The following is a 24271-nucleotide window of genomic DNA, read 5'->3' on the forward strand; positions in this document are numbered from 1 at the left end:
TTCTCAGAAACCTCCTAGTGAATCAGATTGAACTGTAACCAAAGCTGTGTGTGTGTGTGAGATTGTGTGTGAGATTGTGTGTGTGAGATTGTGTGTGATTGCAAAAAAAAGCCCTTGCTCATTTGTCCTCAGTTCCCATTTCCTCTCGAACCCTTCAGCCCCTGGCAACCACTTACCTGTGTTCTATCTCTGGATTTGCCGATTATGGGCATTTTATGTACAGGGCGTCCCGAAGGCTGTCTTACACACTCAACAGCTGGTAGCTCAGTTGGTGTTTTTTCTTTTCAGATTTGACCCATTGGAATTAATAGTTATTCACAGTGTGTGCATGTCTGGGGGACACCCTCTAGGTGGCCTTTTGCCTCTGCTTCCTTCCCTGAGCTCGAGTCTCAGGAGCCACCCGGTAGCAGCGGGTGTCAGGGCTGGAGGCCTTTCTGTGGCTGAGTCTCTTCTGCTGAGGACCCACCACGTCGTGTTTACGTACCACATGCGAGCGTAGCGCGTTCACCTGCTGGTGAATTCAGGTGGTTCCACCTGTGGCTGTTGTGACTCGCGCGGCTGCGAGCGCTCGTGTGGACATGTTTGTGTGCACGTTTTTATTTCTGGTGTTATTTACCTAGGAGTGGGATTGTTAGGTAAGATGTGTGTGGTTTTAAAAGTCCATTGATATGTATGATTAATTTTTAAAAAATTTCCTTTCTGCCCTGGTCGGTTTGGCTCAGTGGATGGAGCGTCGGCTTGTGAACTGAAAGGTCCCGGGTTCGATACCGGTCAAGGGCACATGCTGGGTTGTGGGCTCGATCCCCAGTGGGGGCCTTGCAGGAGGCAGCCGATCCACCATGATTCTCTGTCATCATGGATGTTTCTACCTCTCTCTCCCTCTTCCTTCCTCTCTGAAATCAATAAAAATATATTTTTAAAAAACAACACGAATGTATTTTTCCACCTCCATGTAGTAAAAAGTATCGTTGTACCATGTTTAAAAAAATTTTGCTCTACATTTTGAAAAATTTTAAAGTCCGAAGGAGAATAGTTCCTGAAGTCACGCACCCTTTTCCTACGCCTGTCGCAACACTTTCCCACTTGCTCTTCCTGATGATCTACTTGGGAGTAAGTTGCAAACGTCATGATGCGTTACCACAAGTATTTAAACATGTACCTCCTGCCTGGCTGGTGTGGCTCAGTGGATAGAGATCGGCCTGCGGGCTGGAGGGTCCCGGGTTCGATTCCCAGTTACGGGCACAGGCCCAGGTTGTGGGCTCGATCCCCAGAAGGGGGCGTGCAGGAGGCAGCCGGTCAATGATTCTCTCCTCTCATTGATGTTTCTCTCCCTCTTCCTTCCTCTCTGAAATCAATAAGAATATATTTTTTAAAATAAATAAGCATGTATCTCCTAAGAACAAGGACGTGTTCATACCTAAGTGCAGTGTAACTATTACACTCAAGTGAATTTCATACAGTGGTACTCGCTAATTTGTATTCACATTTCTCAGTAAATGTCCTTTATAGTTTAATCTCCTTCTCTTGGGATTTAATCGAGGATCTTGTTTGCGTTGGTTTGTCATATTTCTTTACTCAGTAATTCCCCAACTTTCTTCTCTCTCTGGTCGCTCACCAGGTCAGCTATTTTGTAGATGGTTACGGTTCAGCTCTGACTTTCCTGGTGGTTAGATGCCGATTGGTTTTCAGCAGGAGGGCTTCTGCCCAGGGTAATGTGTCTCACCGTGTCCCCGAGAGGCTCAGCATGACCAGGCCTCCTGTTGGTGACACTGAGTGTGGTACTTGGTCAAGGTAGTGCTCCCCAGAATGCTCCATGGTAAAGGTACTTGGATCAGCGTATTTTAAGAATCGGTTCGAAACCCTATGGCTTGATCCCCGCATTTGAGCCCTCAGCGTCTGTCCTGGGAGGAGCTGTGCAGTGCATGGAGGAGATCAAGGTAAAGCCATGTGAGCACATGACAAGCACTGCGACCTGAGGGGTGAGGAGTTCTCCAGATGGGCCTCGCCGGTGCCCGCAGTGCCCCGTGGTGCCAGGCTCTCTGGTTTTACCTGAAGCTCCCCGACCCTAAAGCGACAGGCGGACTCTGGCGGTGCCGTCTGCAGAGGCGCTGCAGGGTCTTGGTGGGGCGGGTCCGCCAGGAAATGGAATTGGTTCTAAGCAAGGTTTCCAGAGACGAGGGCCTGTGGTGTGGAAGGAATGTGTGGAAGGCGTGAGAGAGCGAGTGAGTCACCTGGGGAGTGGCGAGTGGGTTTCCATGGCTCAGGGACTCCAGGTGCAGGGGAGCCTCCCAGGGAGACGGCTGGAGGGAGACCTTAGAGCACGTGTCGCGTGAGGAGGGAGCGACAGGTCTGCAGTCTATGAGGAAAGGAGGCAGGGCCCTCACATGGCCCATCGGGGAGTAAGGATGTGGCCTCTGTTCTGCGGACTCTGCTGTGTCATTCTGAGTCCTCAGATCAATGGCTTTTAAAAGTCGTGTTGTCGAAAGTATTACATATGTCCCCTGACATTTTTTTACTGTTCTTGTGCAATCTGTTCTACTTTGATTTGTTCTTACCTACTCCTCTTGGTTAAACTGGGTTTACTAACACATTTTTGCTTTCCACCAGCTTCGGGCTCTGTATTCAATGTACCTCCGGAAAACAAAGAGTTTAAATAAACTGCTCTATCACCTGTTCAGGCTCATGCCCGAAAACCCGACCTGCACCGACGCAGCTGCTGAGCCCAGCAAGGAGCCCAAGACCTTCTTCACGGAGGAGGTCCAGCTGAGTATCAGAGGTCAGTGAGGGTGTGTGTGTTGTGTGTGTGCACACATGTTTGTGTGGTGTGTGCATGTATGTGTGTGTGTGTGGTATGTGTGCGTGTGCACGTGTGTATGTGCGTGCACATGCATGTGAGCTCTCCTGGAGACAGGTTCAGACCTGAGGGTGCAGCCCAGCCCAGACGGGGCCTGAGTGCGAGGCCGTCCATGTTTCTCTACGTAGGACACGCAGTGTGACCTTGTGGATAACGCAGTTAAGAATGAAATACATTTCTGCCCTGGCCGGTGTGCCTCAGTGGATAGAGCGTCGGCCTGCGGACTCAAGGGTCCCAGGTTCGATTCCGGTCAAGGGCATGTACCTTGGTTGCGGGCACATCCCCAGTGGGAGATGTGCAAGAGGCAGCTGATTGATGTTTCTCTCTCATCGATGTTTCTAACTCTCTATCCCTCACCCTTCCTCACTGTAAAAAATCAACAAAATAAATACATTTTTGAATCCTAGGTTGTTGAGACTTACATTTTACTCTGTAAACAAGTATTTGTTGTGTGATAATGGTTTGTAGGCCTGTGAGTCAGTAGTCTGCCGTCGGGGAACAGAGACGAGTACGAGTTCTTTCCTTCACTGTGGAGGCTCAGATTTTAGCCAAGAGTTCAGGCTGTTGTACCGTTGTAACTGATTCTTTGGAATAATTTGTTAAATGCCTTAGACTCAGGAAACCTTTGGAGCAGCGGTCGCCAACTGGTGGTCCGTGAGGTCCGAAAGGAGGGCGACCACTGCCTTCGAGCACCGAGGGCGGGCTGTGAGGCTGAGGTGGGTGTTCTGGGACTTGGCGTAAATACGTCGGTGATGCTGGGAGTAAAGGAGGTGCGACTCCTTTCATCTTTTATTCCCCCCTTTTGAAGGCAGTGCTTCATATTACCTGTGACTCTTCGTGTGAAATACAGAATGCTGTTTCCAGGCAGGTTTTCCCGTGTCAGTTGGAATCTTCTTTTTGCCGTGGTTCGTGTTAAATATGTAGAAAAAGCTAATGTGGTAGCGTCCCGGCTTCTTTGTTTGTTTTAGGAGCTCTGGTCCTCATGTGAGGAATTAGGATTTTCTTAGGAAAGTCCTTGTCTTAGTCTGTTATTCTGTGTCCGAGATACATGCTGTGAACGAAGACTTTGCTTTTCCCTCAGAAACAGCAACCCTTCCGTACCACATTCCGCACTTGGCTTGCTCCGTCTACCACATGACCCTCAAGGACCTGCCCGCCATGGTCCGGCTGTGGTGGAACAGCAGCGAGAAGCGGGTCTTCAACGTTGTCGACCGGTTCACCAGCAAGTACGTCAGCAGCGTGCTTTCTCTGCAGGAAATAGCTTCTGTGCAGACGAGTACACAGCTGTTCAATGGCATGACGGTTAGTATGATCTTGAACTTTTTCTAGAATTTGTGTCTGACATTTGTAGTGAGTTGAGTATCACCATTGGGACCGTTGGTTTAGAATTTACAGGAATTGCTGCTATATTCTCTGACTCTTGTAAATCAGATCTCATATGAATGCGTAGATGGAAACAGTGGCATAATTTCACAGCCACCACCAAGGAGCTTTTGAATAGTCATCAGTTCCTGTAAAATATACATCGGACACCTCCAGGTGCCAGGCTTGGGTGCGAGCAGCGTGGGCGACAGCGAGGGCCTGGCCTCTGGGACGTGCCTTCTGGTCAGGGAAGGGGAGACACCAACCACGGTTTGTGTTTGAGACTAGAAAGTGGCACACGGAGGGGAGGAGTGTGGTCCCAGGTGAGGACCATTGGCTGGGGAGGGGAGACGATGGAGAAAGGCGCTGGAAGGGGCAGGAGTTTGTCTAGGGAGACGTGTGGAAGGCATTCGCTGCAGGGAAACAGTGGCAGAAGCAAAAGGCTGGGAGTGAGAATTTCTGTATTTGCCCAAGGCAGGACGATAACTGTGTTCGTGGAGAGGAGGCTCCTGCAGGCGGCTGTCGGAGCGGGCAGGTCTGCGAGGGGTTAGGTCACGCTGGGAAAGGCCTCACAGAACAGTCTGAAGTATTTGGTCCTGTGTAGCCACTGACAGATTTCTGTTGAGGCGGTGACGGGTGGCGTTCTCATCTGTGCAGTTGCTCTGACTGACCATGAGATAAACCCTGGGCTGTTGAGTAGCGCAGGGTTGAGGCGTGTGGGGAGTGCTGGCGTCAGAGCTGTGGGCATGGGCAGGCCTGGTGGGCAGTGCTGGTGGGAATGTAAACGGGGTGGGGAATTTGGTGGAAATGTATCCCAGCTTGAATAGCTGGGAGGAGGCAGGAGACGTTTAAGGTGACGCTGTGGTGTCAGCCTGGAGATTCGGGCGTCAGAGAGTAGAGTTGTTGGGGGCGGGGGGCGGTCATTGGTGTTTCATGTTGCGTTTGCAATGCTGTATGGAAACCAGAACCAGGGGTGAGTGTTCTGCTGTGAAATTCAGAATCCGCAGCAGAGGGAGGCTGGGCACACGTGGCACTTGATGCCCTGAAGACAAGCAGTAATGGCTAACCCATCTGTCCTTTGTCCGGTCAGAACTAGTGTTACCTGGTGAAGCTGATAGAATAAAATAAAATACACGGGGTTTTTGTTGTTGTTGTTGTTTAAATATATTTCTTTATTGATTTAAGAGAGGAAGAGAGAGAGAAAGAGAGATAGAAGCATCAATGATGAGAGAGAATCATTGATCGGCTGCCTCCTGCACGGTGCCTACTAGGGATCAAGCCCTCAATCCAGGCATGTGCCCTTGGCCAGAATCAAACATGGGACCCTTCGGTCCACAGGCTGATGCTCTATCCACTGACCCAAACCAGCCAGGGCTAAAATACACTGTTTCATAAGTGTGAATTTCCAGTAAAATGCACTTGGAATGTCCTAAACCACCATAAAACACACTCAGCTCTCCTCATCCGTGGGTTCTTTGTCCACGGCTCAGCAGCCTCGGGTCCAAAATCAGAGTAGGGTTCCAGGGATGTGGACCCACGGACAGAGGGACTCGTGGGGGCAGGGGAGTCCTGCCAAGTTACCCTGTGGGTACCAAGGGACGACTGTGTCAGGTACTTATTAAATATAGATGTCCAATAAGTGAATGTGTTTACCTGCATTTTGCTTGAATGGAAACTTTGGCTGCTAATAGTCAACCTATTGAAATACTTTTTGAGTGAAAAAAAGGAAAGAAAATTTTACAAAACAAATACTACTGTTCATGTGTTGCAGGTTAAGGCTCGAGCTACGACTCGAGAAGTGATGGCTACTTACAGCATCGAGGACATCGTCATTGAGCTGATAATACAGCTGCCTTCCAACTACCCGCTGGGCTCCATCACCGTGGAGAGCGGGCGGCGCGTGGGCGTGGCCGTGCAGCAGTGGCGGAACTGGATGCTGCAGCTGAGCACCTACCTCACCCATCAGGTCGGTTCCGTGCACACGTGGCCTCCACACGGAGGGCCACTCGTCGGTTCCTGCCACAGCAGTGACACTGAACACACATCTCTCCTGCTTCAGCTGGAGATGGGATTCTGGCTCCTTGGTGGGCACAGATCTGTGCCTGAGTGACTTGCACCTGTCAAGGTTTCATGTGCATCTCCTTCTGGTGTTCGAGAGGAATTGATTTGACTTTATTGACATTATAAACGATACAGAACAATACATGGTAATTAAGGAAGTGGTCAGAGATGGAATTTTTTGGTAAGATGCCGGACAGATGAATGTCTTCCAAGCTACGCTGAGTCTAACATTTCAACTCTCCTTCTGTGGTTGTAGAAATCCCAGTACTTTTAAAGACCTTTGACTTTTAAACACCTATAAGCCTTCTCTAGTTTTGTTTACACATTGTGAACATTGCACAGTAAAGAAAACTTTTTAAAAAATAAATATATTGCCCTGACTGGTGTGGCTCAGTGGATAGAGCGTCGGCCTGCGGACTGAAGGGTCCCGGGTTCGATTCCGGTCAGGGGCATGTACCTTGGTTGCGGGCACATCCCCAGTAGGAGGAGTGATGGAGGTGGCTGATCGATGTTTCTCTCTCATCGATGTTTCTGGCTCTCTATCCCTCTCCCTTCCTCTCTGTAAAAAATCAATAAAATATATTTAAATAAATAAATAAATAAATAAATAAATAAATAAATAAATTCACCAATTTGTAGAGCTGGAACACATCAGCAGCTGGGAAGATAAAATGATTAATTGTTTTAGTTTAAAATTCAGAAAAAATCTAAATGATTGACTTACTAAGAGTTTCATAAAGCAACAAGCTGAGACTGAACTTTGAAGTACTGGTGCAAAACCCTTTTTTAATTCCTGTCTTTACTGGAGAAAGATTTATCTGTTCCAAAATTTCGGTGGTCATTTTGAAAACCAATATTCATAAAACTTAAAAGATGTGAATATAGCAAAACAGATTTTCTTCTCTCCAAGTTATAACTCAACTTTAAAATTTTTGAAGTTGAATAAAAATAACTGATTGGTTGTCTTCATTGTATATTCCTCTTTATTTTTCTTCTTGTTAACAGAATGGAAGTATTATGGAAGGCTTAGCGTTATGGAAAAATAATGTAGACAAACGCTTTGAGGGTGTTGAAGATTGCATGATCTGCTTTTCAGTCATCCATGGGTTCAACTATTCTCTTCCCAAAAAAGCCTGTAGAACATGCAAGAAGAAGTTCCACTCAGCCTGTTTGGTGAGTCTAAAAAGAAATTAACATTTATTATTTTATGTATAATGTTTATGTATGATATCTAACTTTGGAAAAGAAAACAGTGAAAAATAAACTCTTAATTGTAGTTAATGGGAGACATACTAAGATGGTTTTTCAAAATCTGTACAAAGTAAATAGTAAATTACTGAGAATGGTAGCAAGAAAGCATTTTAATCATTGGGTGTTTCTAATACAGGTCTCAGCACTCAAAAAATAGGTGGTCTTATAAGATCTGGACCAGGGGTGGGCAACCCCTGGCACGCGTGCCAAATATGGCACGCCACTAACTTTTGCTGGCACGCGAAACCCTCTCTTATAATCTTCCATTTACAATTTTTTTTCTTAATATCGACTTTTGTATTTTTCAGATAAATTTAGTGTAGGTGCATCTTAGATAAATAAATAATTTTACATAACAAGTTATCTTAAAGACCATAGACATGGATGGACGAGAGAGGGGAAGAGCAATTTTTATGCCTGCCTTAACTCTCCCTGCCTTCCTAGATCCAACCAGTGTTTTGGTTTCATCCACATACGCTTGTGAATCTTTGTTCTCAGTGATGAATTTCGTTAAGTCTCGTAATAGGAGTAGCCTGCCGGATGAAAGTAGTAGCTCGTGCATATCTCTGAAGGTCACGAAATAAAAACCTGATGTAAAATCTCTGTCATCAGTGATGCAGCAGCAAAAGTCCCACTGATAATGTCAAACGGAGTCATAAAGTTTTCTGTCGGACTATCAGTGTACATGTATACATTAAAAAATAAATGTATTTTTCATCATCATATACTGTGTTTCTGTCGCTCAAATGAATTTTATTATTTCTTCAAGGTTCTTCACATACATACACCTTAAGAGATATCAAGTAGGTGTAACATGTTCTCGAAAAATGAGGGTTGGCACGCAGAAAAATTTTGAGTCAGAGATTTTGCTGGTTTGGGCACGCACTCACAAAAAGGTTGCCCACCCCTGATCTAGACCTTAAAGGACTGAAAAATTTGGAACTGAGTGCCGTCTTGCATCAGAGCTCTTGGCTCTTTTTATTTTTTTAAAATGTATTTTCATTGATTTCAGAGAGGAAGGGAGAAGGAGAGAGAGCCAGGAACATCAATGATGAGAGAGAATCATGGATTGGCTGCCTCCTGCACGCCCCACACTGGGGATCAAGCCCAGAACTGGGCATGTGCCCTGACCGGGAATCGAACTGTGACCTCCTGGTTCATAGGTTGACGCTCAACCACTGAGCCACCCGGCCAGGGCCCTCTTGCTCTTTTTAAAGGTCACGTGGCCGGTTAGTTGCTTGGAGGTCTTCCTGGCTGGTCTCAGTGGCGTGTGCATGAGCCTTGGTGGGAAGAACCACACTGTAGCCTTTGCACATGACACTGAGCATGTGGATTTGGAGACGAATGGAGGAGCTTACAGTCGTCTCCCTCTCTTACTGTATCGCTCTAAGGTTACTTTAGATGTATATGGAAAATGACAGCTCTTTGAAAAGTTCTTCTAACATTTAAAACCTTTTCTTTTTCAGTACAAATGGTTTACATCTAGCAACAAATCCACTTGTCCGCTCTGTCGTGAGACCTTTTTCTGAGGTTTTCCCCCCCGGAAGTGACCCTGAAGGAAAGCAAAGGCAGTGGACTGGGCCCGCCCGGAAGCGCTGGTGTGCGGAGGCAGTGAGCGCACTTAGACGGACCTGCTCGGGGGAGCCCCTTGGTTAGTGCATGGCCCTGCAGTCGGGTCTAATTACCTTTAGGTTGGTTTGGAACAGTTTGGGAACCTTTTCTTTTACATACGAATATTACGTATTTGGGAGAAAATATTTATAAAATAGTTTAATCTCTTTATATATTTAAAAATAAATATGGAAAACCCCTAAATTACAGATTTGGAATTTGTGAAAGCATTGCATTGATCTATGTTCTAGAACAGTCCAGTGAGGCAAATGAATTGAGAGGGATGATTTATACCTAGCAATATTTTAAGACTTATTTATTAGTTATGAAAACAAAATTAATTAGTATTCTGCTATTTGTAGATTAATTTAATGATAAAAATGACTAAGCTATCAATATAGTTTATCTTGAGCTGTTTGAAGCATGCTCTGCAGTCCTCCATCAGCAAATCCGCGGGCCTTCACGGCCTTCGTTGTTAGGGCTCTGACTTCCAGAGCAGGAACTCACGACACCGAGCTTTGCTGTGGAAGACTTCCGTGTGCCATGACATCCGAACTGTAGACTTGCCCATGAATCATTACTCAGTTACGTGAGAATTTGAGAGAACAGGAATCAGATTACTTTATTCATGTAGCAGAGTGGCATCTAGCCCTCTGTGAGAGGGAGGAGGAAATTAATGAGTGGTCCTGAAACTTAAAGTTGGTGATGGGGGAAATTAAAAACAAAAAGTAATGCTGTAGATGGCTTCCGATTTTGTAAGCGAAGTTTGCTATTCATGCTGCCAAAGTTACATTAAATTAGATTTGAGGAAGCTAAATTTTCCCGTCAAGTTAAGGTTTTAGTACCAAGTAAAAGGGAACATGACGGGCTGACGTGGAGTAGTGAAACCTGATCTGTCACAGCAGTGTTACCCTAACAGCTGTGCCCGAAGCAGAAAGTGTGAGGTTTGGAACTTGGAATAATTCCATTGCAGTCTTTCATCCCTGGGGAATAGTAGCATATCTAGCAGCCAGGTCACTTGAAAGATCAGCTAATCATCTCTTGCAAATGTTTAATTGGCAAAAGCAATTCATGTTAATAAAACAACTGCTCACCATCAAATGGGTAAAATGGTTATTGTTGAAATAGTATGAATGTGGTCAGAGTATTGTAGTCGAGAATGAGGTATTACGTGCGTTTCAGGTCTCTGGAGTTGTGTTTGTGGGTGCAGAGTCCTACCCGGTTCTGTCTGTCCCCTGAATTTCTTCTTAGTATTTATTGTCCTACTGCCTCGGGGCTCAGAGTCCGTAAGGGAAGTGCAGATAGCGAAATCCTACTACCTCTTCTTAACCCCTGTCATCAAACGGCCGCGCTTCCCAGGTCAGCCTCTGACATAGTATTCCCAAAGGACTGGGTTACTTCTTTCAAAGGCACACACTTTTTCTTTAAAGATTGTTTTATAATGAGAGTTTATGACTTTTCCAGTATTGGTACTTCTCGGCCTCTGACCCAAACCCAGGCAGGACATGAAGGGAGGGAGGGAGCAGTGTTGCCAGTGGGACTCGGGCCCCTGCCACTGTGAAGCCCTGTGACCAGGTGGGCACCGCTCCGCACCAGACTCCTCACGTCTCTCTGAGCTGTAAATACACGTGTAAATAGTGCTTGTTACTGTTACCTGCTAAAGAGAGGGCTTTCCAAAATGAGACTGGAGTTCAGAGTACCACGCTATAAACAATTGTATTTATAGAGCTTTGGCAACTCTAGAGAACACCCCTTACATTATAGCATAGGGACATTTTAACTTGCATGAGATTCAAAGCCCATTAGCAAAATTATTAACTTAAAATCCTAATGTAAATTGAAAATTTTAGGATTTATTTTTAACTCTCTGTACCACACGCTCTAATGTATGTACATACGTTTCCATAGCTTAAATAATTGTTATTAATAAGTTTGTGCTGTGAATAATTAATTTATTATTTGGTTGTTATGCCATATGTGCCCATTAAAGTTCTTTTTAATTACACAATAATGTCAAATATACAGAGTACTAATATAAAGCCCTTGTGCTCTTCACAAACTATTTTGCCACATTTGCTTCTAATTTTTAAAGAAATAAAATGTTACTCTCTTGTACTTCTCTCTGAGGCCTCTCCTCTCTCCTTCCTTGGAGCTAAATGGAAATTGGTGGGACTCCTTCCTATTGGAGAGTTTATACTTTACCACGTGTTTGTGTTCATAAATAATATATAGTGGTTTTAAAAAAATTCATATTTGTGATTTTGTATGTTATTTTTTGTAACTTGCTTTTTAACTCAACATAACTACCTTTTAGGGCCAGATTACATCAGTTTACTCACCAGTTCCCCCACTAATGGTCATTCCGATTGGTATTCGTTGCCATTTGTAACAGAGCTGCCCGTGTGCATTCTTGATGTGTTTTCTTGTGCAAATGTGCTGGGTAAATGCCCTGCATGGACCGGCAGCTGGTGGCTGCCTGCTCTCCAGGGAGTGTGCACCCATGAGCCCCTGCTTTCCCTCCTCCTCTCCAATACTCCAGCTTACAAGACACTGCCTCTTCTGGTCACAGCCGTGAGATAGTAGGTCTTTGTTTTCATTTACATTTACCTGGCTGTCAAGAGTGTTAACTTCATTTCATCTATTTATTGGTCATTATTTTGTGAGTTTATTATCTTATTGATCATAATGTTTATCTATTACTGGGCTTCTTCAAGTACCGGGTTTGACTTTTAAAAGATTTTTTTATTGATTTTCAGGAGAGAAGGGAGAGGAAGAGAGAGAAATATCAATTGGCTGCCTCATGCACTCCCCCTACCAAGATGGAGCCCACAACCAGGGCATGTGTTCTGACTAGGAATTGAACAGGTGACTTGGTGCATGGAGAAGGCTCAACCAGCTGAGCCACACTGGCCGGGGCTATAGGGCTGGCTATTATGTGGTCTGTGGCTGTCTTTAATTGTACAGAATTTTCCAGTTAGGTTTAGTCAAATTTGTCAATCTTTTTTTTAAAGTTTTGTTTGTTCCCCGGGGCTTAAAAAAACTCTATGCCTAATTCACCTGGAAATTAATGTTGTGATTGCTGGACCATGGAAGTCCTGAGCCATATCGATAGCTGGTTCTCACAGCATCACTTATGAAGCGGTATCTTGTCCCCAGGTTCCTGCGCCTTCTCATGCCGCCAAATACCCGGGTGTGTTCTGTTCCACTGACCTATTTATCTGTTAATTCTACACTTTTTTTTTTCTTTAAAAAAGGTTTGTAATTAATCTTGAAGAGTAAGGAGTCCTCGACCCTTGTTCTTCCGACTTCCCTTGGATAGACATCTCCTCACTGCACCTGAGTGGTCAGATTATTGACATATAGTCCTCCTTGGTCTAAGAAAAAATGTATAGCAATTTGCAGTATATATGCAAGAAGAAAACAAGTATATGGTAAAGGATAAAAGATAGGGAAAATCTTACCAGGAAGGAGAATGAAAGCAAGGCATCCTATCTAATAATAGACAAACATGGTAATTGACCATACCTTCACTACGCCTCCCATTGGCTAATCAGCGTGATATGCAAATTAACCGCAACAAAGGTGGCGGCTAAATTTGCATACTGCAGGCAGGGCGGGAAGTGCAGCCGCCAGCGCAAGCCACCATCCCGGGCCACAGGCTGGCCCCAAAAGCTGGTGATCAGGGGGACATGGGGGTCAACTGCCCAGGCCTGACGCCTCTGGCGGAGGCATCAGGCCTGGGCAAGGGGCCGATCCGGCAATTGGAGGGTGATGGGGGTCGATGCCTCTGGCTGAGGCGTCAGGCCTGGGTGGGGTCAGAGCCAGCAATCGGAGGGGTCTGGGGGTCCCCTGCCCAGGTCAATCTGGCAATCGGAGGGAGATGGGGGTCCCCTGCCCAGGCCTGACACCTTTGGCGTTGGAGTCAGGCCTGGGTAAGGTGCCGATCCGGCGATCGGAGCGTGATGGAGGTCGACGCCTCTGGCCGAGGCGTCAGGCCTGGGTGAGGGCGGAGCCGGTGATGGGAGGGAGATGGGAGTCCCCTGCCCTGGCCTGAAGCCTGGGCCAGAGGTGTCAGGCCGGCAGGAGTGGGGGAGGCAAGCCGGCGATTGGTGTGAACTACAGAGGAAACACTCATTGGTTAAGCTCCCTGTATGCCACCGGTAATATTCTTAGTAACTTGGGTAATAAGAATCCAAAAAGGTGATCTAGGGTTTTTCACCACACTCCTGGTGAAAAAAATGAAGGTCCGCTGCTGGAGGGCTAAGAAATGTCATATCCTGCCCTAGCCGGTTTGGCTCAGTGGATAATGCCTTGGCCTGCCGATGGCAGGGTCTGAGTTCATTTCTGACCAAGGGCATGTACCTAGGTTGCAGGCTTCTCCCTGGCTGGGGCCCAGGTCAGGGCTCATGCAGAAGGCAACCAATCAAAGTGTTCCTCTCACTTTGATGTTTCTTCTTTCCCTTTCTCTTCCACAGTCTCTAAAAATCAATGAAAACACATCCTCAGGTGAGGATAAAAAGAAATAATAAAGAAATTATTATTATATGAAAGACACATCTTAAAATGCCTAAAGAAAGTTGTCATTTTTTCATGGTGAAGGGACTGGAGTCCATGTTGATGAAAAAACCTTGCTGGCTGCGGTGACTGGCAGTGGCTGCAGCAGCGCGGTGATGGGGCTGGTGCCTTCCCCTGATCAGCCCGGTCACCTCCCACAAAGGGAGGCCAGACTGCGGCTTAGGCCCTATCCCCAAGGGGAGCAGGGAGCGGGCCTAAGCCATCACTAGGACATCCCCTGAGGGCTCCCAGGATGTGAGAGGGGGCAGGCTTGGCTGAGGGACATCCCCCACTCACCCAGTGCACGAATTTCGTGCACCGGGCCCCTAGTTATAATAGAATGAAAACAATACACAAGTGAAAGTAAATTTTAAAAATTTTTCATTGAAAAGTTTAAAAAATTATATAATACATTATCCTTGTACAAATGCTACTACAAAAAAGCAAAAGTTCCTCTATTCCACCTGATGTCTTCTAAGACTCTCATATGCACAAATCTACCCTCTCTGTGGGTCTTTAAGAAATATACATGCAGGACAATACTGTTCTGTACCGTGCTTTTTTTTCACTGAATAGTACACCATGAACCCCTTCTGGTTCAGGCCATACAGCTCCGAGTCGCTGGATGGCTGGATGTCACTCACATTCAGTGTCCTGGGCACATTGTGACTTCCTTTACCAGCCCCTTTCATGATGGCACACTGGTTGACTTCTTGCTTTGCTATTTTAGGCAATGCTGAAATGAATGTCCTTTCATATATAATATAACTATCTTTTATATGTAAATGCAAATTATACATAATGTACATATTTCCTGGCATTTGTCTGTAGGCTTGATTCGTAGGTGAAAGATAATGCCCAGCCCTGTCACCTTTCTCTAGTTGACAGATTTCTGACAGTTGCACTTGTTAACCAAAAAATGACTTGTTTCAAAATATGGTGAATACGTTCAGCCTATCTACACACACACACACACACACACACACACACGTGTATATTCAGTGTAATACATATTATTCAGTATAACGTGGAGCAGACACTGTGTGGGGACCTGGTGAACCTCAGGACTGAAAGGAGCTCTTGGCCCGCTCTCCTGGAAAGTGCGGTGGTCCCCTGCAGACCTCTCACCTTCATTGTTTCCAAAATGTCTTCTAAAATGGAAATTAAAACAAAAGGTAAAATTCAACTGAACCATTTGGTGAAGTGTGTATGACTGCTAAACGGTTTAATAAATAATAGACTATTTACAGAGTATATTCATCTGAGAAAACAGTGCACCCCAAGCAGGATTCTACTGCAGTGAACTTGGACTTGACACAGGTGTTACTGAGAATTCTAACCAGACTGAATGGCCTGCGTTGCAGTGGAGCCTGCTTGTTATTACAGCAATAATTAGATTTTTAGTTATTTAGCTCCATTCTCTGCCCAGATCCTTCCCTTTGGATAAAAAAAATGTCAGTGAAGGTTTGGGCCAAGTGTACAGTAACGTGGAACAATGGTAGTAAATAAAATATATTTCGTTTAGGCGCATTGAAAAAAGCAAAACCTTCCCTTTTACAAACAACACTGAAGGCTGAACTAAGAAAATGGAGTTACGAAAAACAAAAACCTAGTAATCATAATGTGATTTGAAGGGCTGAGGATATAAGGTATAACAAAAAAATCAAACTCTGAGGTGTACAGAAAAAGAAAAATCATGGTCAATTTAGTTACAAAGTAATCTGAAAGCTAAGGCATAAACACCCATACCACGAGATAGCTTTCATGATAAAAATTCTGATGAGCTAAACGTACATAGGAGAATTTTCAAGGGCATGAAGACTAAAGGAGGAGAGAGAATTCACAATATGGAGGGTGAAGTGTCAGACGAAGAAACTGAAGATTTTGTATTTGAATATGTCTTTGAATATTAGTTTAGGAATTACGGGGAAACTGCCACCCCCACCGCAAGACAATACTTTTTAAAACCCCCAAATCAACCTCTTACAAACCCCTCTTGTGTTGTCTGTATCATCTGTCAGCTGGTTATACTAACATTCCAGGTTACTTTATCGAGTGCAGTCTTTGACAGTGGTCTGTGTTACCTGGATCGTTCTCCTTAATGGTGACTAAATAGAATAGCCCTCTTGGCGAAAGGAGATCTGGAACCAGTGGAAAGAACCTGTCCATGACTTCACGACCATTTCTGCCACCAGCCCAAGCTGCTTCTATTCCATGACTTCCGACCTGTGACCAATGGAAAGATTGTTTTGACTCAAGTTACACTTAGAATCACAAACTTAATCTTTTTAAAATATATATATTTTTTTATTTCAGAGATGAGGGGAGGAGAGGGAGAGACTGATCCACACCAGCTAGGCTCAAACTTAATCTTTCTGACAAGTAACAGTCATCAAACAAGTATGTGTTTTGTATTTTACTGCCACACAAAAGGCATAAAATTTAATCTGAGCCCCACCATTTCTTAGCCTTTGTGACCTTGTATGAATGTGTAGTCTTTGTGAATTCCTTTCCTCCCTTATCTGTAAAATTAGGAAAACAATAGTTTCCAATTATAAAGTTAGAAAATAATGATAAAAAAAATTAATTTTCCCACTGTTGGGGTAAAAAATGAGGGAATAGTCTAGCCATCTATTTTATGTATACTTATGTATATTTTTCTTTTCTTACGCAATACCTTATGAAATCTCTTCATGTGATCTAGTCGAGTTCTAACTTGCTTTTAAGGACTGGAAAACATTTTATGATGGAAAATAATCACATATAGCTATTGATGAACATTCAACGTGTCCACTTGCTTAATTTCTTTTGTATTTAAGTTATTCCCATATCTACCTCAATATACAACTTTCCACAAAGTTAATCATGAGGAAATTCATGCATTCTTCTGTTTTGTCCGACTTTCCTCCTAGAGACTCCGTTTTGGCATTCCTATGATTCCTTCCTTTCTAGGCTCATGTTTCCTCCCTTATTTCGGTGGACCCCATTTTCTGGATGTTGCACCAAGCACCGTGGTGTGTGGACAAGTGCCTGGGAAGGCAGCTTTGGCCAGGCCCTTCTCGTCATTCTGTTCCTGGGTGGACAGGCGCCCTCTGGGCTGGACCCTGTTGATCTGCCTCCCCAGGAATGCTCAGCCAGGTGTAGGTGCTTGCACTGGAGGTGCCCCTGGGAAGACCAGCCGGCACCAACCACATTCTTATACCTGGAGGAGGGAGGTGTCCCTCAGGAGGGAGGAGTCAAGCCCTGCCTGCTGCCTGGGCCCACCTCTGATCCTGTGCAGGGAAGGGGCGCACATCAACGGCACCATGTTGTGTGTCTAGACACACTGGTAAGTACAGCCACCACTTCCTGCATGCACGTCTATTTCCTGTGTGTTCTGTCTCCCGGATATAACCTCTAAGTTTCTTATCTTCTAATTTCCTCCTTTTCCTGCCCCCACTGCCTCATAATACCCTTGAGAGGAGGAAACCGAACACTTTCAAAAAGAATTCCTATTAGAATTTAAGGGGGATTAAAGGGCATGTACACATGCACAAACACACATGAATTTAAATACCATTTAAATACCATGGCCTGATTTGAATGGAATTTTAAAGGATGGAGATGGGTCAGTTTAATCAGAGCAGTTTGTGTTAATCCACAGCTGACATCAAATGATGAAATTTGCTTGCATTTAGAAAGGAAGCAGCAGACAGCATTAACGATTGAATTCTGTTAAGTCTTACCTCTTCAGGCGGAGTCACTACATATGGGGGATTAAACACCAGAAGATCAACCTTCTCCTTCAGTCTTGGTAGCAAGCCTTTGACCTAAATGTTCAACAACTGTCAGACTTTTAAACCAGAGTATAAATTAAATCAATCATCTTTAAAAATATCTCATATTTTTAGAAAGAAAAATGTGTTAAGCCACACTAATTAACAGAAATGGAGGTGAATATTCTTACATTTTCACTCAGATAAAGATTATATGAATTTCCCTAAAAATAAGGAAATAAGACTATTTATCAGAATGAAGATGATGTTCAGCAGTCTCAGCTCCCCAGCCCACGTGCTGACATGTGGTTGCACGTTTAGGAGAGAAGGAAGGAAGGAGGAAGGACTAGCTGGTACATCTGTCTTGTACAGACTGCACAGCTTTAAAGCTGCATCCTATGAACTAAGCATTTACTGTCCACAACCAGGAGGACTGTTTGCGAGAGGACATCGGATTGAGAGAAAGACACATGACCCAACTGATGCAAGCTATACTCATTCTGGGGCTTTTGCTGGAAGGCAGGGTTTCTTTCCATGGGGGGTTGCTGAAAAATAAGAAACAGACATGCAAGTATCTTGCTACCATCAAGGAAGACTTCCTAGGAACAGAGCCACGAGAGAGGTCAGACCCAAGAAAAGGACGCCTGTAATGGTACTTGAGTTCCTAGAGTCAGCTGTGCCTGAAGCCACCCACTCTAGTGAAGCCAGTTTGAACTGGATGCTGTCACCGTGACACACAGAGCCTGACATATACAAGCCAATAGACATCCCCCATGAACTGTGACAAAGAGTACTGTATCAGTCAAGAATTTGTCAACTGTGATATACTGCTTACTGGGTTAAAAATTAATCACTCAAGTATCTTTGACTTAAATCCTGTGAACCTTAACTTATCTGAAAAGGAAATCTATTATTGGGCAAGGAGTAACATCTCACCAAATCGGTAATGACGGGATGCACATGGACTCTGTTACAGCGTGCTGTCTCCAGGGTACAAGCTGCTGCTTCGGGGTTGATGTCAGTGCACCTACAAACAGAAAAGAAAGACTATATTCCATGCCCAAGAGACAGATCAGCTTCTGAAAAATTCAAGGAATATTCCATTTCTTTTATGTGGAGCAGATTTTTTAAAAATTGAATACTTTAATAATGGTAGAAAAAGAATAAAGATTTATTACATTGATTTAAAAAGAAAGGCTATTATATTGATACTAGAGGCCCAGTGCACGAAATTTGTGCACTCAGTGGGGGGGGTGAAAGGGGTCCCTCAGTCCAGCCTGCGCCCTCTCACAGTGCAGTCTGGGAGCCCTCGGGAGATGTCCGACTGCTGTGGAGGTGGGAGAGGCTCCCGCCACTGCTGCTGCGCTCGCCAGCTGTGACCCTGGCTTCTGGCACACTGATCACCAGGGGGCAGCTCCTGCATTGACCATCTGACCCCTGGTGGTCAGTGGGCATCATAGCAACCGGTCATTCCGCTGTTTGGTCAATTTGCGTATTAGCCTTTTATTATATAGGATAATGTGCAAAAGTAGACTACACATAATCACACACACATCTGAAGGAATTTATTAAATTATGAATCCAATGAAGGAATACTATACAGCCATCAGAAATGAAATTTAAAGAATTTTTGGAAGGAAAATGCTTATGATACCATATTAATTGAAAAACATAGGAAACAAGAAAAAAACTGAAGCAACCATGTGGTAACATTTATAGGTAATTTTTATCTTTATAATTTCTATGTTCTCAAATTTTCTCAAAAGTGACTCTGGTAACTTTCAATTAATTTGTGATAAATTATTTACCTAAAAAAATTCAAATTTAGAGATGACCTAAAATTCTTATGCAGCTTCTATAATTATCCATTCTGATGGAATGAAACACTCCGTTGTAATTTTTAGGGAAGTTCATGTGCAATCTGAGTCCTTACTCTACTTAAACAGACACCATCAGATACATATTATCTAATTACACAAATGATTTCATTCAAGCAACACTTGATAGTATTTACAGTCAGTCTCTTAGTGGAAGACGTGGATGCCTCTGACATCCTGACACTTACATGTACAGAGCCTGGGGGCCTATCATGGAGGCTAGGAATGTGGATACCACTCCAGACCCCGATCCCACTTCCAGGCATAGCTCCACTCTAAGCAAAAGAAAGTCGCATTACTATAGCTGCAGTGAAACACACATCACAGAAAATGACGCTCATGCTACTTTTAATCCATTTCTCCCCTATTAGCACTCACCTAAAGTACAGAGTGTCACAAAAATATACAAATATAAAAGAAATTTATAAATAAGTTAATTTCTGACAACTGTTTTGGCCTCATTTAATATTCATAGCTCAAAATTGTTAAAATTTTGGGCATGCAGTTTATTCTAAGTCCATAACATAGTAATATAATAGATGGCTTTCAATTCATTTCTATAGCACATTACATAAAAACGATGAAATAATGTTAGTTTAGGGTTAGACATTTTAATATGAAAGACATCAGTTCTTTCCAGGAGAAGTTCCTAGTGTGGCATGTCCTAAAATGATAGATTATTGCAATATTTATTTGTGAAAGACATTTCTCTATCATTTAAAAGTATGTAACACTCATAAATCCATCAGCATATCCTAGGGGAGGAAAGCTACCCTATACTACAGATAACAGATTTAGAGCAGCAAAGAAATTCCATATTTGTACTATATACTAAATTGGGAAAACACTGAAGTATTGGCTCTTAGACTATTAGTAATAATCTTAAGGCTGCCACTGAACATCTCCATTCTACTGTATTCTGTCCTTCAATTAAATGTATTTCCTTGCCTATAACTACATACACAGATGGTGTCAAAAGCACCAAGTATCCCCACTACAGAAACGGGCTTGGTGGGGTTTAGGGGGCTCACTGATACCCAGCTCCCCAGTTACCCAACCTCAAAGCCCGGGTTCCTCACTAGGCTCCAGTCCCATATCCGACAAACCCTTATTCTATGGGAAGAGCGACTGAATCTTACCAGGCAGCTCATATTGGACAAAATAAACTGTTACGGTCTCATAAATACCTAAAATTCCAAGACCAGAAATCCCCAAAACTTTAAAACAATCGGATCTGCTGACAGCACAGTGCGGAGCCCAATCTGCGCTTGTAAATCGCTGACATGTCATGACCTACAGCACCATTTTAGTCTAGATTGCAGGAAACCCCAAAGTTCCATCGTTTACAATGAAAAACTAGTTTATAATAAGAGTTGTGCCATTTTATATGTGGAAAAATCCAACCAGGTTTCATCCTGAGAAAAGCCACTTCAAGGCTGGATTTTTAAATACATCTGAATACCCAGATTCCCTTCATTTAAAACACTGACAATGTCGGTATTCATTCATTTTGGTCATTATATGTCAAGTTTCTAGCATTTCAACACGTCGGTGTGATGAGGCGTAAGGTGCTAGGGACATGGAGGCTGCAGGTCCCGAAGTTGTTACAATTCAATGAAAAAGTCAGGCGGCCGTCACCCCGCATGCGAATCGGGCTTTAAAGGGCGCAGAGGTCAGAAGCCGGCCGGGCGCTGGCGGGGTCAGGTGTCAGGGTTCATCCCCGTCAAGGGCCCGACCGGGGGGCGGGTTGGAGTCACCCTTGGGGCGCCCGTGGGTGGCGACCGACTGAACGCGCGCTCTCTCTCTCTCTCTCCTCTCTCCCCCTCCCTCCCACTCTCTCTAAAATTCAATGGGAAAATGTCCCCCAGTGAGAATTAACACCAAACAACCCCTCCAATGCCTCCCATCCGGGTCCCTCAACCTCACTTCCTGTTTGGGCCCCGGGGCCGCGGGGCTTCCGGGTAAGTCGGCGGCGCCGGCCCCGCTTCCCGGTCGCGTGGCTGAGCCGCGGGGGAGGCGGGTTTGGCGGGGCCGGTGCGGAAAGGCCGCCCGGAGCGCTCGCAGCTCCGGTACCGACAACGGGACCCCGGCGCCCTCGCTCCTGCTTCCGGGGAGCGCGGTGACGGCTTCCGGGTCACCTGCCCGGCGGACCGCGCCTCCGGCCCTTCCGGGACCCCGGGCCGCCGCCGGCGGGACGCCCGTCGCGGGCCCACGCGGACCCGCCCACTCGCACCGCGTGAGCTCGGCCGCCGCCGCCTCCAGAGCGTCCAGGAGCAGGAAGGTGTCCTCCGCGGGCGCGTACACGTCGCGGAAGGCGCCGCGGCCCGCGTGCCCGTGCGCGGGGGTGGGGAGGCCGCGCGCCGCCATCTCCTCGGAGCGTCCGCGCAGGCGCGGGGCGTCGGGCGTCGGGGCGGGTGACGCGGCCGGTAACGGGCCGTTCGGAGTAAAAGCTCCTGGAACATGGAAGTTTGTCTCATCCTGCGGGTCCGCACCTGACAGTCCTCAGTCGGTTCTGACTGAGCGGAATGTTTATGGTGCGTTTGCAAATCTATTCCTAGTCAGCAGCGAATGGAAAATACGTGGTTACAAAGTCTTACTTTAAAACAGATGTTCTCGTTGGTTTCAGAGGAAGGGAGGGGGAGTCACTGACCGCCGCCTCCTCAGGCCCCGCGCGGGGGTCGGACCCACGGCCCGGCCGGTGCCCTGACGGGATGGACGCTCCCACTGAGCCACACCGGCCGGCCGAATCGATCAGTTCATGGAACGGAATCGGAGGTGCAGGAAGAGACCCAGATCCAAAGATCAGTTTTGTCAGATGAACACGTCTCCTCGGGTCTCCTTGGAGCCAGAGGAGCCGCGTGGGGATTTGACGGGGCGGGCCCCGCAGGGCTGGGCACCCGGAGGAAGCGGCTCCCGGTGACAGGGAGGCCCGGGCGGGCGGGTGTCAGAGGATCGAAGCGCCCGAGGCTCGGGTCCGGGGAGGCGGCGCTGAGTGAGGACGGCCCGGAAGCAGCGGCTGGGCAGCTGGGACTGGCTGTGCGAGGCCCGGAAGCAGCGGCCGGCTGGGGGCTCGTCCCGCCGGGGGCACAGCCGCTGTCCGTCCCGCCGGCGCCCGCCCTGCGCTCCGGGAGAACCACACCGTGACCAGCAGTCACTGCCCCCCGCGGCCGAGAGCCTGAGGCCGGCCAGGCGGAACTGCGCCCATGGCCGCAGAAAGACGCGAGAACAGAGCTTGCTTCTTACGAACCCCAAAGCAGATCCGGAATCTCTCGGAAACGGCTTACTGTTTTAGAATCTTAACGCCCAGAAAGTTCTTCCTTCTGTTAAATTTGTGACTTTCTTGACGCGACTTAAATCCCGTGTGGAATGCCCCCCTCCCCCGCGCGATTCCCTTGGCTCCGGCCACACGGGCCCTCTCGCCCCTCAGGCAGCCCGCGCGCTCCTTCCTGGCCTGGCCGGGCGGTTTCTGGCCGGCGCCCATCGCCCACCAAACAGACCACAGGGGCCCGCCCCTCACCTCCAGGCCCTCTCTCCCAGCCTTCCTCCCCCGAGACCTCCTCTCCCTCCTGCCTCCGGAATGCCACCCTCTGCCTCACCATCGTACTCCCTGCCCGGCAGCTTTCCGAATCGTTGATCACTTTCTACTCTGTCCTGTTTTCACTGACGTACATTGCTTATCTGTCCCCCGCTTGAATGTGAGCTACACGCGTGGGGGATTTCGTTCACGGCTGGGCCTCCTGAACCTCGAGCGGCGCCTGGAGCACCGTGCACGCTCCCTGCACGGGTGAAGAATGAGCGAGGGAGGACAACGGGCAGAACTAGAGACTCGGGAGGTGGTGACGCACTGAGACAACTTCTGCAGAGGACTCTAGTTTTCTCCGTCTTATCAATCATCTCAGCGTGATGCTTTCTTTCAAAGATCCCCTCACGTGCACACTAGTCCCCACTTTGGACTGACAGTTAATCACTATTTTAACCCTTACACACAAAAAACCCAAATAAACAGAAACTCCCTTTAGGACATTTTTGTTCTTATCACGTAGAAGGAGATAGGACATCCTCGGGCTTACTATCCAGGCTACGTTGCTGATGGAAGGCAGCTATGCTCACCGCTGTGCCACCAACGCCAGCTACGTTGCTGATGGACCTCGACCTCGGACCAGGGCGCCCTGATGCCCAATCTCTCAACCAGATGCCGCCAAGAAAACGTGGAGAAGATGGCGTGGCAGGATGCACGGCGGAACGATCAGCCAGCTCCGAGGAGGAAAGTTTAACCTTTATTTCGCAGATCTGCTCGTCCAGGGATTCCGGATCCAAAGTCTGAACTGCACTCGTGGGGAGGCTCTGACCTGTATCTCCTCCTGTGGCGGCCCCTGCGGGTCCCCGCAGCCCCACCCACGTCAGCTGTGGCGAGGCCTGGGGTGAGGCTCTGCAGCTCAGAGTGGGAAGTAACCAGATACTGGACTAGGCTGCAGCCCCCCCCCTTTCCCTTTCAGTGGCATCCTTCACTCTTCTCCAGATCTTCCCTCTTGTCTCAGACACGACTTCCTTTCCTGGACCGTCTTCCATTCGACTGAACTTTCTCCTGCCTCCCCTTTCAGAGCCTCTTCATCTCCCTCGGCGACTCCTCGTTTCTGCGCCTCACTTAGACCTTAGTGCACGAACCTATGACACGCGAACTCATTTTTTTGGTTAATTTTTCTTTGTTAAATGGCATTTAAATACATAAAATAAATATCAAAAATATAAGTCTTTGTTTTACTATGGTTGCAAAGATCAAAACATTCCTATTTGTGACACGGCACCAGAGTTAAGTTGGGGTTTTTCAAAATGCTGACACACTGAGCTCAAAAGGTTCGCCATCACGGGGCTAGATCATGAGTCCCCTGGGTGTTTGCAAAATAGTGACATTCTCATTCTATTCTTACTTCATTCATCAGCTGGGC

At 46.4% G+C, this 24271-nt stretch overlaps 2 protein-coding genes across 12 annotated transcripts in view; one reads left to right on the top strand and one right to left on the bottom strand.

The window, feature by feature from the left end:
* Window positions 1-11387, top strand: part of LTN1 (listerin E3 ubiquitin protein ligase 1) — a 51283-nt gene extending 39896 nt beyond the window's left edge. For 4 of the 11 annotated variants that reach the window (XM_036348939.1, XM_036348940.1, XM_036348941.1 and 1 more), the window contains 5 exons: window positions 2608-2776; window positions 3936-4156; window positions 5988-6182; window positions 7283-7450; window positions 8995-11387. In XM_036348939.1, the coding sequence (XP_036204832.1) occupies window positions 2608-2776; window positions 3936-4156; window positions 5988-6182; window positions 7283-7450; window positions 8995-9057 (816 nt within the window). In that variant the 3' untranslated portion in view covers window positions 9058-11387. Of the gene's footprint in view, window positions 1-2607; window positions 2777-3935; window positions 4157-5987; window positions 6459-7282; window positions 7451-8994 lie in introns of those variants that run through there. The other 7 variants (XR_004973978.1, XR_004973979.1, XR_004973981.1 and 4 more) reach the window with 7 other exon arrangements.
* A 2670-nt stretch (window positions 11388-14057) lies between these two features.
* Window positions 14058-21900, bottom strand: N6AMT1 (N-6 adenine-specific DNA methyltransferase 1). Its single transcript, XM_036350184.1, has 6 exons — window positions 21559-21900; window positions 19514-19600; window positions 18385-18475; window positions 17419-17502; window positions 15778-15919; window positions 14058-14844 (listed from the first exon to the last, which is right to left on the bottom strand). The coding sequence occupies exons 1-6, from the start codon at window positions 21690-21692 to the stop codon at window positions 14711-14713; spliced, it is 672 nt and encodes a 223-aa protein (XP_036206077.1). The 5' UTR covers window positions 21693-21900; the 3' UTR covers window positions 14058-14710.
* Between the last annotated feature and the right edge of the window lie 2371 nt (window positions 21901-24271).

This window comes from Myotis myotis, unplaced genomic scaffold (assembly GCF_014108235.1).
Source record: "Myotis myotis isolate mMyoMyo1 unplaced genomic scaffold, mMyoMyo1.p scaffold_m19_p_2, whole genome shotgun sequence".
Classification (NCBI taxonomy): domain Eukaryota; kingdom Metazoa; phylum Chordata; class Mammalia; order Chiroptera; family Vespertilionidae; genus Myotis; species Myotis myotis.

Coding starts and splice junctions, on each gene's coding strand:
- N6AMT1 (XM_036350184.1), bottom strand. CDS start 21,692: ATGGCGGCGCGCGGCCTCCCCACCCCCGCGCACGGGCACGCGGGCCGC. Junction 18,476..19,513: donor GGCCCCCAGGCTCTGTACAT/GTAAGTGTCAGG, acceptor TTCTGTTTGTAG/GTGCACTGACATCAACCCCG. Junction 17,503..18,384: donor ATCCCGTCATTACCGATTTG/GTGAGATGTTAC, acceptor TTGAACATTTAG/GTCAAAGGCTTGCTACCAAG.